The sequence below is a fragment of the Dryas octopetala genome, chromosome 2 (genome assembly GCF_963921425.1).
Source record: "Dryas octopetala chromosome 2, drDryOcto1.1, whole genome shotgun sequence".
Taxonomy (NCBI): domain Eukaryota; kingdom Viridiplantae; phylum Streptophyta; class Magnoliopsida; order Rosales; family Rosaceae; genus Dryas; species Dryas octopetala.
In genome coordinates, this window is record NC_141367.1 from 7,228,463 (window position 1) to 7,244,378 (window position 15,916).

Consider the following 15,916-nt stretch of genomic DNA (forward strand, 5'->3'; position numbering starts at 1 on the left):
TTCTCTATATTAGCTGTATTGTGATAACGAGCTTGTGTATTGTGTTTCTCTAGTAGCTCATTTCATTTCCTCTGCAAGTAATTCCACAGATAGAGTACTACAGTATCAGAAAGATCTCTGCTTTCATGGTTATTCCCTTGACACATAATAATTAATAAATTATAATTTAATTCTTTACCGCTCCCAGGTTCAAAAAAAATTAAAACATGCATATATCAGATTCAAAATAAGGTACAACTTGACACAGCTAGCTGCAATATTATTTCATGCGGTTGAATTATGGAGATGTATTGTGGTTCATGTGGTCCTGACCCTTGCTAGCTAACAGTAGTCAACATATATATATTCCCTTGCCTTATGTACAAGCTAGGATCGATTGATTGCTTGGTGGTGGTTGTATGAAGTAAATGGGTATTTACACTCTGCATTCAAATTTGGGGTCTAAAAAGCACAAGCAGCTAGCATGCACTCAATTAGCTGATCGACCAGCTATATAGCCCAGTTTAATTATATATGTACCTTATTAACAAGTACTGGTCACTGTCCCTCACTTAATGCCTAGCTAGCTTCTATGATCTGACCATATAGTGACTAAAATTAAGTAACTACTCATTCAAATGATCACTTCAATACATCTAGCAATATCATGATCATCTTGTATTCTGTGCACCAGCTAGCTGTTCGAATTTTGTTCAATTTCCAATGGTAATATTCAGCTAGCTTTATGAAACCCATATTTTTGTTTGGGTGCAAATATGCAATTACCAAGAAAACCCAACAATATATATCTACTAGCTAGATGAAATAAAATGAAAATTTGATTCTTTATTTTGCAAAAGTCACTGCAGTTTCGAAGATGAAAGAAGTATGAAACCAATATATATTGCTTCATTCATAATTCATATATGCATCCAATTAAGTTCCCAAAAATTAATCTAAGATTATGTATAGAGGCCAGTATATGGTACATACTACATATATATAGCATGGTCGATCTAAAACAAGCAAAACATATGGAAATTTAACATATAAATCTCTGTACAATGTGGTATATAGCAGTCATAATAAATTAAATACAAAGCCTGCAGCAAGAAAATATACAACAGTCAATTGAACAAAGATTATATGGAATCTAAGTGGTCTTTCATGGGTTTTCTTCAAACTTCTATATATGAATATATGGTGATCAGCTAACGATCTATAGCTGATTCCTAGTTTCCAGGTTAAAAAAAATAGGGTTATGGTATGGTCTGTTTGTGTGTTAGGACCTTAAAAATTTGCTAGTTTGCATGTTTTCATGTGAAGAATAGCATGTTTGTGTGTTATGAATGCTTTAAAATTTGTGAATCGTGAATTTTCTAGATTGCATGTTAGGGAAAATACGCTTATAACCTGGTTGTTTCTTAGTGGGTTGTGATTTTGCATCTTGAACCTTTTATATTGAATTAATCTGCTATCTCGATCTTTATGTGAAGTTGATATCAGTTATATCAATGGATAAAACATGGATTCAAGTTGATAGAAGGAGTAAGGAATGTGACGTGGGAGTTGACAATTTTTTGAGTTTTGGATTAGCCAATAATGGCAATCGTAAGTACATTCATTGATTTCGGTATATGGCGCATGAGTTTGATTTCGTGTGGCTTATCATTTCTTATCATTTCACAGGAACTCAGGGACTCCTCCCCCCTTCTCCTTCCGCTCTGCCTCCAAATATTTTTTGCTGAGTTTCGGTTCCCGCTCTCTCCGATCCCTCTCTTTCTCTAAAGCGGAAACCCAAAGTAAGTTGTTCTTCTTCTCTCTGTCTCTCACTCTCTCTCTGAGCTTCCTCTCTCCAGCACGATTTTTAGGGTTCTTGAAATTTCTACATTTACTTAATCTGTTTTTTTTAAAACATATTGAATATATATATACATTTGTATATATTTGGGTTTGTGTTGCTTTTGTTGTATGTTTTACGAATATGGTTGTTTGTGAGGGTATGATTGGTAGCTGAATAGAATGGAGGAAAGAAGAAGAAAGTTAGTGCTCAAGTGTTTTTTGTTTTTTCAATATGATGACTATTCTACACGAGGCTTGTTTGACTTCGTTAAAATGATAGACGAATCAAGGAAAGGCATACAAGGAATCAGGGGGGGTACTTGGTTAATCAATGTGGGGTGAAGTAAATAATGAGTTTGTGGGGTAGATTAAGATACTAGAGGAAAAGGGTGGGTCTGATTGACTTCAAATTCGTGTTTGGAAGTACTTTGGTCTTTGGTATGATGTGGTTGGCTATTTCTTTTTCAGTTTTATTTTTGGGTTCATAGAATAGTTTTAGAGTCTAAGTGGATGTATCAGATACTGATACTTTCAGAAGGGATTAGAATAGTTTTAAAACATCTTCCCAAGAAAATGTTATGTACGTTTGCAATCTCATATGTGTTTTCCATCTTTGGACTGTTTACAGATATCATCATGGCGAAGTAGAGGATGTCTTCCTGTCGTGATTGAAGGTACAGCTTCGATTATTGAAATTCAGCAAAAAGATCCTCACTTTATGTACTGTACCTTTTATTCTCAAATTTACAAGCTTAAATTAGGCCCATTTGGATCAACATCTTATATCTTTTATTTTTCTTTGCTTAGGTGGAGGGAGGAGGGATCCTTAATGCTAAATATTATTCGCTTGGTGGCTCTGTTTGTAATTCAATCTCATTTATGGTTGTAATTCTAACCTCCAAATTTTCTAGCAGAAGATATGTATTTGTCGTATTATGAATACAACTGCTTGTATGTGTTTTGTGAATTATAGAAAGGACCAATCAAGTGATGCTTTAGATAATTGCAACAGATCAATCTGGTGATGCTTCACTTTCAGAGGAAATGCTAGCCATGTTATATTGTATGGCAATCACGAGGTGAGGTTCCCTTTATATAATTTTTTTGGCTCTTAAATGTCTCCATTCTTTTCTTTTTCCTTTTATCATCTTGTAATGTATGGATGTATTTGCTTAGTAGTACTACCATAGTGACCACATTACAATCATTTGTACAAATAGGTCCCTTAATCAACTATATAATGCACCTTCTCTCTCTCTCTCTCTCTCTCTCTCTCTCTCTCTCTCTCTCTCTCTCTCTCTCTTTGGTCTTATTAATTGGTTTAGTGGTTGAGTTTGCTGAGATGGGGTTTTATCTAGGCTAGCTTTTGAATATGATATTGCAGTAAACTATATATTGCTATAACAAGTTTGTACTTGGTTTGATTGGAGATGTTTCTTTCCTTCATTAAGTCGGTAAATATAGCTGATTTTCCTTCATAAGGTATTTAATTCGGATGCTTGCAGTAATATATTGTTAGTTAAGAACTTCATTTTTTCATCATTGTATGGATGCTTCTTTCTTTTTTCCTGTTCTCCTTTCTTAATCTATACAAATTTACATTGGTTCAAATTCATTATAATGTTAGTACTTTGTGTGATTGGAGATGTTTTTTTCCTTCGTTAGTAGTTAAATATAGCCAATTTTCCTTCATAAGGTATTTAATTCGAATGGTTGCAGTAATTGTTAGTTAAATATACATTTTAATTTAATATTGATTTTAGGTTTTGTAAGATGTTAGAGGGAAAGAGGTGGATAATTTGTGGAAAAGAGTCTGGTTTTGGGCATCATTATGGGCATTCTTATAAATCTGTTTGTTTCTATCAATTTGTGGGAAAGAGGTTCATTAGACCATCATTATGTGGATAATTTCTTTCAAATCTGTTTGTTTTTATCAATATATGTAGGTTGCAGAGCACATGGTCTATCTCTCTCTCTCTCACTCTCACTGTCTCTCTCTCTCATCTTTCATCTCTCAGCCTTTTGAGTCCTATATTCTCAATGTGAAGGTCACTCTATGTTAAACAGGGTATTATCTAGGATCTAGTTTATGTTATGTCTTTTTAATCATTGATCTTTCTAGTTTTCTTGTTAAGATGGAATAATACTCTAGACTCTAATTTGTTCGTATGTTAGTATTGTTTTCTGCAGGTTTAGGTAGATAATCCTTGGCTCATACTCCATTTTTTCTAATGCAAGTGGTATGCAAAAAGATTTTTGCATCCTAATGTTGTAGTAGATACTAGTTGACATTCCAATCTTTTGTATAGCCAGAATATAGGCATCATTGCACTGCCATTCTAATATTTTTGTGAACTTATTGATTATTTTTGGATGTTGGAATTTATATGAATGGAAGAATTGAACTTGGATGATTACTTTTGTGCAGATTTTTGAAGTTGCTTATGGGGTTATATATGGATTAGGGTTATCCCTACCCATTTCATATTAGTTTTTTTTTAATTCAAAAATATTTATAATATCAGTTAAACACCGATATCTTTAATCTTTTAAATTTGATATTTATACATGTATATACATCGAAATAACAAATAAAACCGATATCTAATATGTACATTTATATCGGCTTTAGTTAAAAATGCGATGTGTTATAAATCTTACATATCGGTTTAATAAAAAAAGCGATGTAACAACCTACCAAATATAGCTTTTGATGAGTTTACAATATCGAAAAATAAAACCAAATTGATATTTAAATTATATTACATATCGGAATCCGTTTTTTTAGATATCAGTTTTTTGAAAAATCGATATATATTGTTTATTAATGATATAAGATATTCAAGAAATAGGATATCTACTTTGTTATAGACATCATTGGAAAACCGATATCTAAAATAGGGTACATTAGATATCACGTCTGCCCTTATCGGTCGAAAACTTAATAGACATCGGTTTTCCACTGATATTTAATGGGGTATTTCCTAGTAGTGACTATTTCTTTATTACAGTCTTCACCAAAAATGAAATTATCTAAAAGCACGTACTTTCATTAATGCAATTTATTAGTAAAATAGTTTATATTGCAATGAAATTAGTTGTCTATTAATCAATCATAATCCTAATTTCCTGGCCAAAAAAAAATCCTAATCCTAATTCATTACTTCTCTCTCACCATTTGAGCTAACTCTAAGAATTTTAATTTCTTATATCTTAATTTGCAAAACCATAGATAATTATCAACTGTGTCAAACTATGCTAGTGCATATGTATTGGTCATCGTGCTCTAATTAGTTAAGTAACTGTAGTTACAAAATAGAGAAAAACTTACATGTTCCCAAAAAAGGGACATGTGGCCAGTATCCCACTTAGAGAGAGAGAGAGAGAGAGAGAGAGAGAGAGAGAGAAAGTGAGTGTGTGTTTGTGTGTCACAGGAACATGTAAGTGATCTTCTCTAGAAGACAAAATTATGATGTGAAATAATTTGACTCTTTGGCCTCAGTCTGCTCCCACTGGCCACACTGTCACATGCAAATATGCAAACATGCAATACAAATTTCATCACGTATTCACTGACGCATGCATTGATTTCAAACAAGATCACAGATGAGAATAAGGAGAAACACACGCACTCCCTGACGTGAACGTGATGTAACATGCCAACGCCTATAGGGGACAGGATACATGCAAAACAAAAGAAAGAAAACACTCCCTTTGACTACATTGTCAAAATGGTCCCTACGTTCAATCCAAAAAGCAACAATAAATAGACTTTTCTGTATAAGTGGGCAAGTAGCTAGGTGTATGTATGAAAGCATGACAACCTAATATAAATAAGAATTTGTAGAGGGGAGAAGGTGATTATAGTTCAGGTCTGCATGGGTGGTTGCGTGCATTCTTTTTTCCTATTAATGTATTGCATACAAATCTTAGAGTAATTGATCCGAATCATCCAGATGACTATGACAACCAAAAGACCCGACCCAGGTAACACTCAGACTATTGTTTTCATTACTTATAAATACCACATTTATATCAACCCAACCTCATCAAACCAAGCAAAAGCCAAAACAAGCCAACCAATTTTATGAGCCAAGCAAAAGCAACTTCATCATGGAAGTTATCGTGTTCTACACATCCCTCTCCCTTATCGTCTTCCTCTTCACTTTCAAGTTCCTACTCCAATCAAAACGACGCCGTTACACAAATCTCCCACCAAGCCCACTCTCCCTCCCAATCATCGGCCACCTCCACCTCCTAAAAACCCCAGTCCACCGCACCTTCCACCGCCTCTCTCAAAAACACGGCCCCATTTTCTCTCTCTGGCTTGGCTCGCGTCGCGTGATTATAATCTCATCTTCTTCAGCAGTAGAAGAGTGCTTCACCACCAACGACATCGTTTTGGCAAACCGCCCTCGCCTCCTCATGGGCAAGCATCTCGGCTACAACTACACCACCATGACATTAGCCCCTTATGGCGACCACTGGCGCAACCTCCGCCGCATTGGCGCCATTGAGATCTTCTCCTCCGGCCGGCTCAATAACTTCTCCGGCATTCGAAAGGACCAAGTCAAACACTTGCTCCGAAAACTCTCCCAAAACTCGCTTCAAGACTTGACGAAAGTGGAGCTCAAGTCGATGTTTTCCGAGCTGACCTTCAACATCATAATGACGATGGTGGCGGGGAAGAGGTACTACGGCGATGACGTGGCGGTGGACAAGGATGACAAGGCCAGGCAGTTCAGGGAGATCATGTCGGAGGCGTTTCATTACAGCGGCATCGAGAACGCAGGGGATTTCTTGCCCATCTTGAATTGGATTGGGAGTGGTGGGTATGAGAAGAAGGTGATGAACTTGGCCAAGAGGACAGATGGGTTCTTGCAAGGTCTGATTGATGAGCATCGCAGTAAGAGTAAATCGGAGGGTGGAAATTCGTCCAACACCATGATCGACCATTTGCTTTCTCTGCAGGAGTCACAGCCAGAGTACTACACCGATCAAATTATCAAGGGGCTTATTCTGGTTAGTACAAATTCTCTCTCTCTCTCTCTCTCTCTCTCTCTCTCTCTCTCTCTCTCTCTTAGCAAACTCTGCTTTTGCATTTGCCGCATGCATTTATTTATTTTTAATAAATAAATGATGGAAAATCTATATCTTAATAAGAAATGAATTCTCCATAAAGACGATCAAAAACTGTCCACATACATGCACTAATTTAAATAATTTTTCTACTTGGGTCCCACCATTTTCTTGGCCGGAGTGTATATTGTTATGCTATTTTAGCATTTAGCACACAAGCACAGTTGTAGTTGATTTTTTTTTATCAAAAACTGATATTTTAGGTATAGCATTTAGCATTTAGCAACCTCATTGTGCATTTTAGCAAACTCATTACCTCATTGTGATATTTTAACTAGAATGCCTTCATTTCAAGGTACTAACAACAAAAAAAACTTAATCAAAACTACACACAAATTTAACTTCTAAGTCACCTTCTAAAAAGACAATTCTAACACAAGCCCAACTCACCCAAAATAAAACTGAAACTAATATAAGTCCAACCCACTCAAAATTAAAAACTGAAACTAACACAAGCTCAATCTACCCAAAACAGCTCCAACAAGCGCCAAACTGAAACTGCGAACTTTAATTGCGTCATAAAACTGAAACTGCAATCTGCGAACTACAACTGCATTAGAAAACTGAGACTGTAGTCTGCGAACTAAAACAACATTTATAAGTTTTATATACCAAAGATACTAAAACTAAAACTGCGACTGCTGACATATTTTCATTACACTTTGAACATTTATAAGTTTTATATACCAAAGATACTAAAACTAAAACTGCGACTGCTGACATATTTTCATTACACTTTATAAGAATTTGAGAGAAGAAAATTCAAAATGAACAAAACTAAAAAAAAAAAAAAAACTAAACTAAATAAGCTAAGTCACCTAAATGTTACAAATATTACCTTATTGTTATATTTTAACAATAGGTGTACTAGAGGTTACATAGGATGCTTATCACGCATCCTATGTTAATTTATTCTTTTAATTAACTATGTTGTCACTAATAATTGCACTTCAATTGTAATTACTCATATAAAGCCATGTGGCAATACATAAAATTATTTTTGTACCAATTTTCAGGTCTTGTTATTGGCGGGTACCGATACATCAGCAGTGACATTGGAATGGGCCATGTCCAATTTGCTCAACAATCCTCATGTGTTGAAAAAGGTTAGAGCCGAATTGGATGCTAAACTTGGCCAAGAACGCCTAGTGGACGAACCTGAAATTTCCAAACTACCTTACCTTCAAAGCATCATCTCTGAGACTCTCAGATTGTACCCATCAGCACCGTTGCTACTCCCGCATTTCTCATCTGATGACTGCACTGTTGGGGGATTCGACGTTCCACGTGGCACGATGGTATTGGTCAATGCATGGGCCATACATAGAGACCCAAAGTTGTGGGATGAGCCCGAAAGCTTCAAGCCCGAGAGGTTCGAAAGTGGTGTGGATGAGTCACACAAGCTCATGCCGTTTGGGCTGGGAAGAAGAGCTTGTCCTGGAGCGGGCTTGGCCCAACGTGTGGTGGGCTTGACTCTTGGGTCATTGATTCAATGCTTTGAGTGGGAGAGAGTTTGTGAGAAGGAGATTGATATGATTGAAGGTATAGGAATTACCATGCCTAAATTTGTGCCATTGGAAGCCATGTGTAAAGCACGCCCAATTGTCAACAAGGTTCTCTATTGAATTATGGGTAATAGTTTAAAATTGTGTCAACAAATTAAGTAGGTTAATTGCAAGACATAATTGGAGTATTGTAATTTAGGACAGATACATCAAGTCTATTGCAATAATTATTATTTTTTTAACTAGCTATTATGTATAGCTACCAGTGCCCACTGATTTTGTGAAAGGCAGCTATCAAATCAATTATTGTCCTCTTATTTTCTCAACAAAACTTATACATACAAAGATAAAAATGATTGATATGGAAAAAGAAAAAAGATAGAAATACAATTACTATAATATAATATAAAGTGGGCCGCTATAGTAGTTTACTGTAGCGGTTGGGCCGGATGAATAGTAAATTTTAAAAAATGGACTTTAAAAAAAAAACTCTAATGATAATAGAGGAGAATGCTAAGCGCCTCTAAAATAATCCAAACTTAATCACATAATTAATATGAGGCAAATACTAAAGTGCCCCTATATAATTTTCGGATTATTTAAATTTAATTTATAGTAATAATAGAGGCGAATGCTAAGTGCCTCTAAAATAATCCAAACTTAATCAAAGAATTAATATGAGGCTGATACTAAAGTGCCCCTATAATTTTTTTGAATTAATTTGGGATAGTTGTTATCCGCCCCTAATTAATTTTCAAATAAAGTAGGGGCAGTTATTATTTGCTCTCGCGCATTAAATTAATCCGGTTATAATTAAAGGTAGCGTTGTATAAATATCCGCCCCTATTTGTCATTGGGGCGGTTAGATAGTGACATCCGCCCCTAATATTAATTAGTGACGGTTGCAATAGGGTCGTTTATTATTTCCGCCTCTCCGACCGCCCCTACCTATGCCATCTTGGAGCGTTTTTCTGCCCCTACTATTTTTTGTATGTGCGAATCTTTTCTGCCCCTATATCCTATATTTCTTGTAGTGTTCTAAATCTGTTGAAGGTAATTTTGCTATTTGATCATTAAATTTTTCTGATGCATATCTACATATTTGCTCTGTGCTTTTTGGTGATTCCTTGCTAGGTCTTTGAAGAAGTATATATACATGTCCATCCTAATGCTAATGCATCTGTTTCTACTATTATAACAGATGCATTAGCATTAGGATGGCCGGACATGTATATGTTAGCATTACTATTTTATAATAATTTTCTAATGGAAATACTAAGGGTTGAAGCTGTTGTACTTCTTGGTCAATTTGTTGTACTATTTTAATATCTTATGTGTTAAAATATTTTTGTCATATTTTGCTTGTTTTACCATGCAAAACTACTAGTGTACGTGCACAAAATCATGCATTCAACAATCTTAGCAAGTTCATTCAGACACCACGTTGAAGAAACAGAGTAATTTCTTGAAAAAATGACGACTGAAATTCTTGATTCATCAATTGTTTTAAGGAGTTCTGGCGACAATAATACAAAACCAATTGCAACTCTAAAAGTGTGGATATTCCTTTCAGACGCAAAGCTGTGTATATATAAATGGTTCGTGAAACTTTTGCGAGTGTCCTCAACACGTGATACCGCAGTGGAAGAGAAGGTGATGAAGAGATTTGGGTGGCCATGTTACTAAAGAGTATTAATTAATTTGCACACCCAGCTGGGAATGAATAAAGATGGTTAGACTTACTTCGTACAAGCTAGCCATCAGTCTTGGACCAATTTCTGATTCAAATAGGAACACAAAGAAGACAAGGTCAATGTAAACGGAAGAAGGAGCACCTAAACATATTTAATAATTAAGAGGCCATGTTATCTCGATTTGTCTTATAATGACTGAAGGCTGACCCGTAGCAAGTTGAAAAAATAAAATCAATTAATATATAACATTGAGATCAAGATCCACCAATAATAAAACATCCAACTAATTATTTTCTATTCATTCCAGCTAGCAAAACATTTTCTGAGGAGGTAGTTAGGACGAAACAACTCTGGTCTTTTTTTTTTGGCCAATGAAACAACTCTGGTCTAAATCTTGCAATCCCACACCAAGATTTGTGTCAAGACGCCACATAGCTTGCGTCAGATACCTTGCGCCTGGTGCATAGAAATATCGCTGCACGTCAAGTGGGGCAACAAGTGGCGGAGCCAGAAAAGTTAAACAATAAGCACGCTACATTTTTTTAAGTAACATGCAATTCAAGCTATTTTTCTATCTTATTAGAAAGCTTCTTAATTTTATACTCTCTTTAATATTAAATTTGTTACATAAGTAAATATTAATCAAAGAGAAAAAGAATGTATGTTCACACTCAAAGTAAAAGAAAGGTTTGAAATTAAGAATTAACATTTGAGTAAGAGAGAGAGTGAGAAAAAAATACAAGGAAGACACTTGAGAGAGTGGGCACTTAGAGCTAAATTTTATAGCAAATTATAAATAAATTAATAAATAATTTGTAAATTACATAATAGTCAATATATAATTTGGTATTCCTTAATAGTCAATTGCATATTATCATAAATTACATAACTCTCAATAGCCCAACCCATTGCTTTAGTTAATTTAAATATTTATTATGTACAATTATTATTTTGCCCTTTTGTTATTTTTCTTTTTTTTTTTTGCACAAGGAATTTTACGCCTCTCTCTCTCTCTCTCTCTCTCTCTCTCTCTCTCTCTCTCTCTATTTGTCTTCCCACTTCCTTCACCTCGCTGCCTCCATTGTCGAAGGGCTACAGAGTCACTGTCAGTGACAACGACATTGACAACGATCTCTGTCACACCTAGTGAAGCATGTCCATGAGCTTCGTGGAGTAGATTGAGCTCCGTTTGGTTGTCGAGAAACCATAGGAAAGGAAAAGAAAATGAAAGTTAGGGCTCAATTTTTCGTTTTCTCTTCCTATTATTTCTCATAAAGCAATTGGAATTCTAGATTCAGTAAGGGCCTGATCTTTGTGTTCAGCGAGGTTTTAATTTTTTTATTTTGCTGTAAATTCTAGATTTAGAGCTCAATTTCAATTTTTTTGGTTAGGTTTTCAATTGATTGTCTTATAGCAAGCATATTATATATGTATTTTTTGTGCCTAATTTTGTGGATTTCGTGATGGTTATGTTATGTATGTGACTGTTGGAGTTAGATCTAGAATGAGCTCATAATCCATAATTTCTATGCTCGATTTCTCAGACACACACGGTTCGACAATGTCTGTTTTAAATTGTTTACTCTCTGACAATATATGTTTCATTTAGTATATAACTTTGATTTGCTTTGTTTTGTTATTTTGATTTTAAATTCAATTTATCTTTAATTTGTGTTTATAGGGGTGGTGTTGGGTGTAGAATTTGCATGTCGAAGCTTATAAACTTTGCAAATATTGTCTGTTAGTTTAACCTTTGGTGACTATCATACAATATCCATTTTATTTAGTTTATAATTTAGTTTTGTTATTTTGATTTTAGGTTATGTTTTTCTTGGTTTAGAATTTATATATTATAACGGTGTAGAATTGAGGCTTATGGTTAAATGTGGGGTTTAGGGCATATAATTGGGTTTAGGGTTATAAATTTGTTTTTTGGGAACTTTTACTTTAGGTTAATGTTTTCAAACACTGTCATACAGTCATTGTTTGGTTTTTTATATAGTCATGGATTGTTATTAGTGTCATAGGATTTTTCAGTGTTTGTTTGCACAATTACTGAATTAATTCTTGATAGGAAAAATTTTAGCAAAAGGACTCGACTTTTACCCATTTTTTCAGTTGAGGATGCGATATTCAAAGTGTTCCAATTAAGGACTCCAAACTTACTTAAGCATCAATCAAGGATTCTTCGTCAAATCTGTCAAAACATCCGTTAAAAATTGATCATGTGACTTGCACGTGATCAATTTTTAGGGGCAAATTTGTCCTCTCCATTAACAAATAATTCTAAAAGAATTAAAAAAAGGAATTAAAGAAAAAAAAAAAGGCAGGGAGGATGCAGAACCCTACCCCAGCCTAGCCCAGCCCAACCCCGACCTTCCTCACCTCCACCCCACCTCCTTCCCCCACTCCGGCTGTCGACCCCTCCCTCCGCGCCGGCGATCAGCGACTCCGTTCCCGCTTGCACCGCTCTCTCCCCTCTGCTACATCTCTCTCTTCCTCTCTATCTTTTGCTCTCTCTCTCTCTCTCTCTCTCTCTCTCTCTCTCTCTCTCCTTTTCTCTCTTTCTTACTTGGTGTTCTTCACCCAGTAATGGTGATGAATTAAGCCATTGATTACAGAGAAAAAATGTAAATGGCAATTGATAAAGACAAAATTGCAACCCAGAAAAGTAAGAAAAAGAACAAAATCCCCCACTTCAAGAATTATACAAGATCAGAGACAAAATATAAATAAAACCCAGAAATTGACAATGAAATCTAGCTTAAATAAAAACCCCTTTCAAGAATCAAATCCCTTGCTACAATTTCAATGCACACAGAGTGAGAGACAATTCAAGAATCAAATCCCTTGCTGCAATTTCTAGCCAAAACTTATAGCAGAGTAACATTCATATAACAAAAAGGAAAAAAAAAAAAAACCAAAATCCTAAATCGTCAGGTAGTACAAATGAAACCCAATCTCCACTTCACGAATAAGAAATCAAAACCTATGAGAAAAAAAAACAATCCTAAATCCAAACCCTCCATAGTTATCACAAGAAGATCTAGCTCTTAAAAAATAATAATAATAATAAATAAACCCAGAAAAATAAAACAAACCTTAAGAACTAACAATATCTGGTCGTGATTTTTTTTCTTTTAGAGAAGAAGAATGGAGCTCAGAGATGAGTGGGAAGAAGAAAAGTGTGAGGACCTTGTTCTTTTGGAGGTCTTCTCGGAGTTCGATTCTGGAGGCAGCGAAGTAAGAGAGAGGGAGAGGGAAAGTTGCATAGGGAGGTCATTGATCAGGGGGAGGAGACGAGTCGCAAACGCAGGAGGATTAGGTAGTTGATAGCCGGTGGCCGGAGAGTGTTAGACCCCTTTCAACCTTGACCCAAATATACAGAAGAAATGAAGAAGAAGATGGAAGGAAGAGCTGGAGACACAAAAGCTCTAGAGGATATACTCTTGATTTAATTCATAACTCCTTACAAGTAAAGAGCCGAGGGCTTATATCCCAATCCTAGGCTGCCAGCTGGCATTTACAATCAATTAAAAGATAACAGAAAAATAGTAAATGTAACTATATATGGTAAATGTGATTATAAGATCACAGCTTCGTAACAATTACCCTCCCTTTAACATAAACCTTGTCCTCAAGGTTGTTCAAAACTGGAAATTAGGGAATTTGCTGGTGAAGTCATCATAATCTTCCCATGTTGCATCTTCTACATTGAGTCCTTTCTAGTGAACAAGTGGTTGAGGACCTGCAGCATTTCCCTTCTTATAAATCCTTTTCTGTAACACAGCTTCAGCGGTTTCATGTAGAATTCCATCTTTTGTAATGCAAGGAAGTGTAGCAATTAGGATCACAGCTGCACCAAGATGTTTCTTCAAACAACTGACATGAAAAACAGGATGTATCGTGGTTCCTGCAGGTAATTTCAACTTGTATGCTACCTTCCCAATCCTCTCAATGACTTCATAAGGACCATAGAACTTTGGGTGTAACTTGTGGAAAGAATGAGAAGCCAGAGATTGCAGTTGATAAGGAACCAACCTCAAATAAACGAAATCACCCACACTGAATTCTTTCTCAGTTCTGTGTTTGTTAGCTTGAGTCTCCATTCTTTCTTGAGCCACTTTCAAATTTATCTTGAGCATGGATATGATCTTGTCCCTCTCCATGAGTGTCTGTTCCACCAAATCCAACCTTGCAGACCCAACTTCATAAGAATTAACATGTGGTGGTGGATATCCATAGACCAGCTCAAATGGTGTTGCCTTTGCAGATGTATGGAAAGCAGTATTATAGCTCTATTCTGCCCAGGCTAACCATTGGACCCATTTCTTAGGTTGATATCCTGCAAAACACCTTAAATAGGTTTCAAGGCATCTATTCACCACCTCAGTTTGCCCATCACTTTGAGGGTGATACCCTAAGCTCATGTTCAATTTAGAACCCCTGCAATTTAAATATTTCCTTCCAAAAAGCACTCACAAATATAGGGTCTCTGTCACTCACAATAGAGGATGGCATTCCATGGAGTTTGAAAATGTGATCAATAAAGACTTGAGCTACTATGACAGCTGTGAGTGGATGAGCCAAAGCAACAAAATGTGCATATTTTGTCAACCTGTCTACCACAACCAGAATCACTGATTTACCCTTGCATGATGGCAACCCAACTACAAAATTCGTGCTGATATCAGTCCAGACTTGGATTAGAATTTGTAAGGGTTGTAACAAGCCTGGATGTGCTATCGTTTCATACTTGTTCTGCTGGCATACTGAGCATTCTGCAACCCATTGTCTGATATCTTTTTTCAGTCCCTGCCAATAAAAACCCCTCATAATTCTTTGATAGGTTTTGAGTACCCCAGGATGTCCTGCAGTGGGAGTAGTATTATGATCTTCAAAAATTTTAACCCTCCATGTTGATGTTGAACTAAGGACAATTCAAAATTGATACTTCAGAAACCCATTATCCACCTAAAATTTTCGCAATTTAGACTGTTGATCAGTACTTGCATCTATTGCAGCCAACTCTTGCAACTTGTTAATTGTCCATTCATCCTACTCCACATGTCTTCTCAGTTCATCCAGCCACCCAAAATAAGGGTAAGATATTGTTGTACATTCAAATTGACTACTTAGGGAAGTTTCTGCAAGTTGTTTAGCGCCATGAACTCTGGAGAGTTCATCTGCAACGACATTTTCAATACCATGCTTGTATTGTATCTCATAATCAAACCCAAGCAACTTAGCCACTCACTTATGTTGGAATGGAGTGTTAGCTCTTTGATTCAAAACGAACTTCAAACTGTTGTGATTAGTTTTGATCACAAAATGTCTTCCTTGTAGATATCCTTTCCATTTTCTCACTGCATGCACAATACCAATGAGTTCTCTTTCATAAGTTGACAATGCTTGATTCCTAGGGCCCAGAGCTTGACTTGTAAAAGCTATTGGTCTGCCCTTTTGTTCTAAGACTGCCCCAATTCCAATACCTGAATCATCACACTCAATTTCAAACGGTAAATTGAAATCCGGTAAAGCTAGAACTTGTGGTGAAACCATGATGTTCTTTAGATGTTGAAACGCTTCAGTTGCAACATCAGTCCAAAGAAACCCACCTTTCTTGGTTAATTGATATAAAGGCTGGCAAATCTTACCATATCCAGGTACAAACTTTCTGTAGTAACCTGTTAGCCCCAAAAATCTCCTTAACTCCTTGACTGTTGTGGGAATAGGCCAATCCACAATGGCTTGCAG

At 35.9% G+C, this 15,916-nt stretch overlaps 1 protein-coding gene across 1 annotated transcript; it reads left to right on the plus strand.

Annotated features, from left to right (window-relative positions):
- The first annotated feature begins 5,737 nt into the window (after positions 1-5,737).
- Positions 5,738-8,706, plus strand: LOC147292837 (cytochrome P450 81Q32-like). Its single transcript, XM_086230542.1, has 2 exons — positions 5,738-6,843; positions 7,977-8,706. Exons 1-2 carry the CDS (start codon positions 5,935-5,937, stop codon positions 8,583-8,585), a joined length of 1,518 nt encoding a protein of 505 aa, XP_086086668.1. The 5' UTR covers positions 5,738-5,934; the 3' UTR covers positions 8,586-8,706.
- Positions 8,707-15,916: the final 7,210 nt, after the last annotated feature.

Coding starts and splice junctions, on each gene's coding strand:
- LOC147292837 (XM_086230542.1), top strand. CDS start 5,935: ATGGAAGTTATCGTGTTCTACACATCCCTCTCCCTTATCGTCTTCCTC. Junction 6,844..7,976: donor TTATCAAGGGGCTTATTCTG/GTTAGTACAAAT, acceptor ACCAATTTTCAG/GTCTTGTTATTGGCGGGTAC.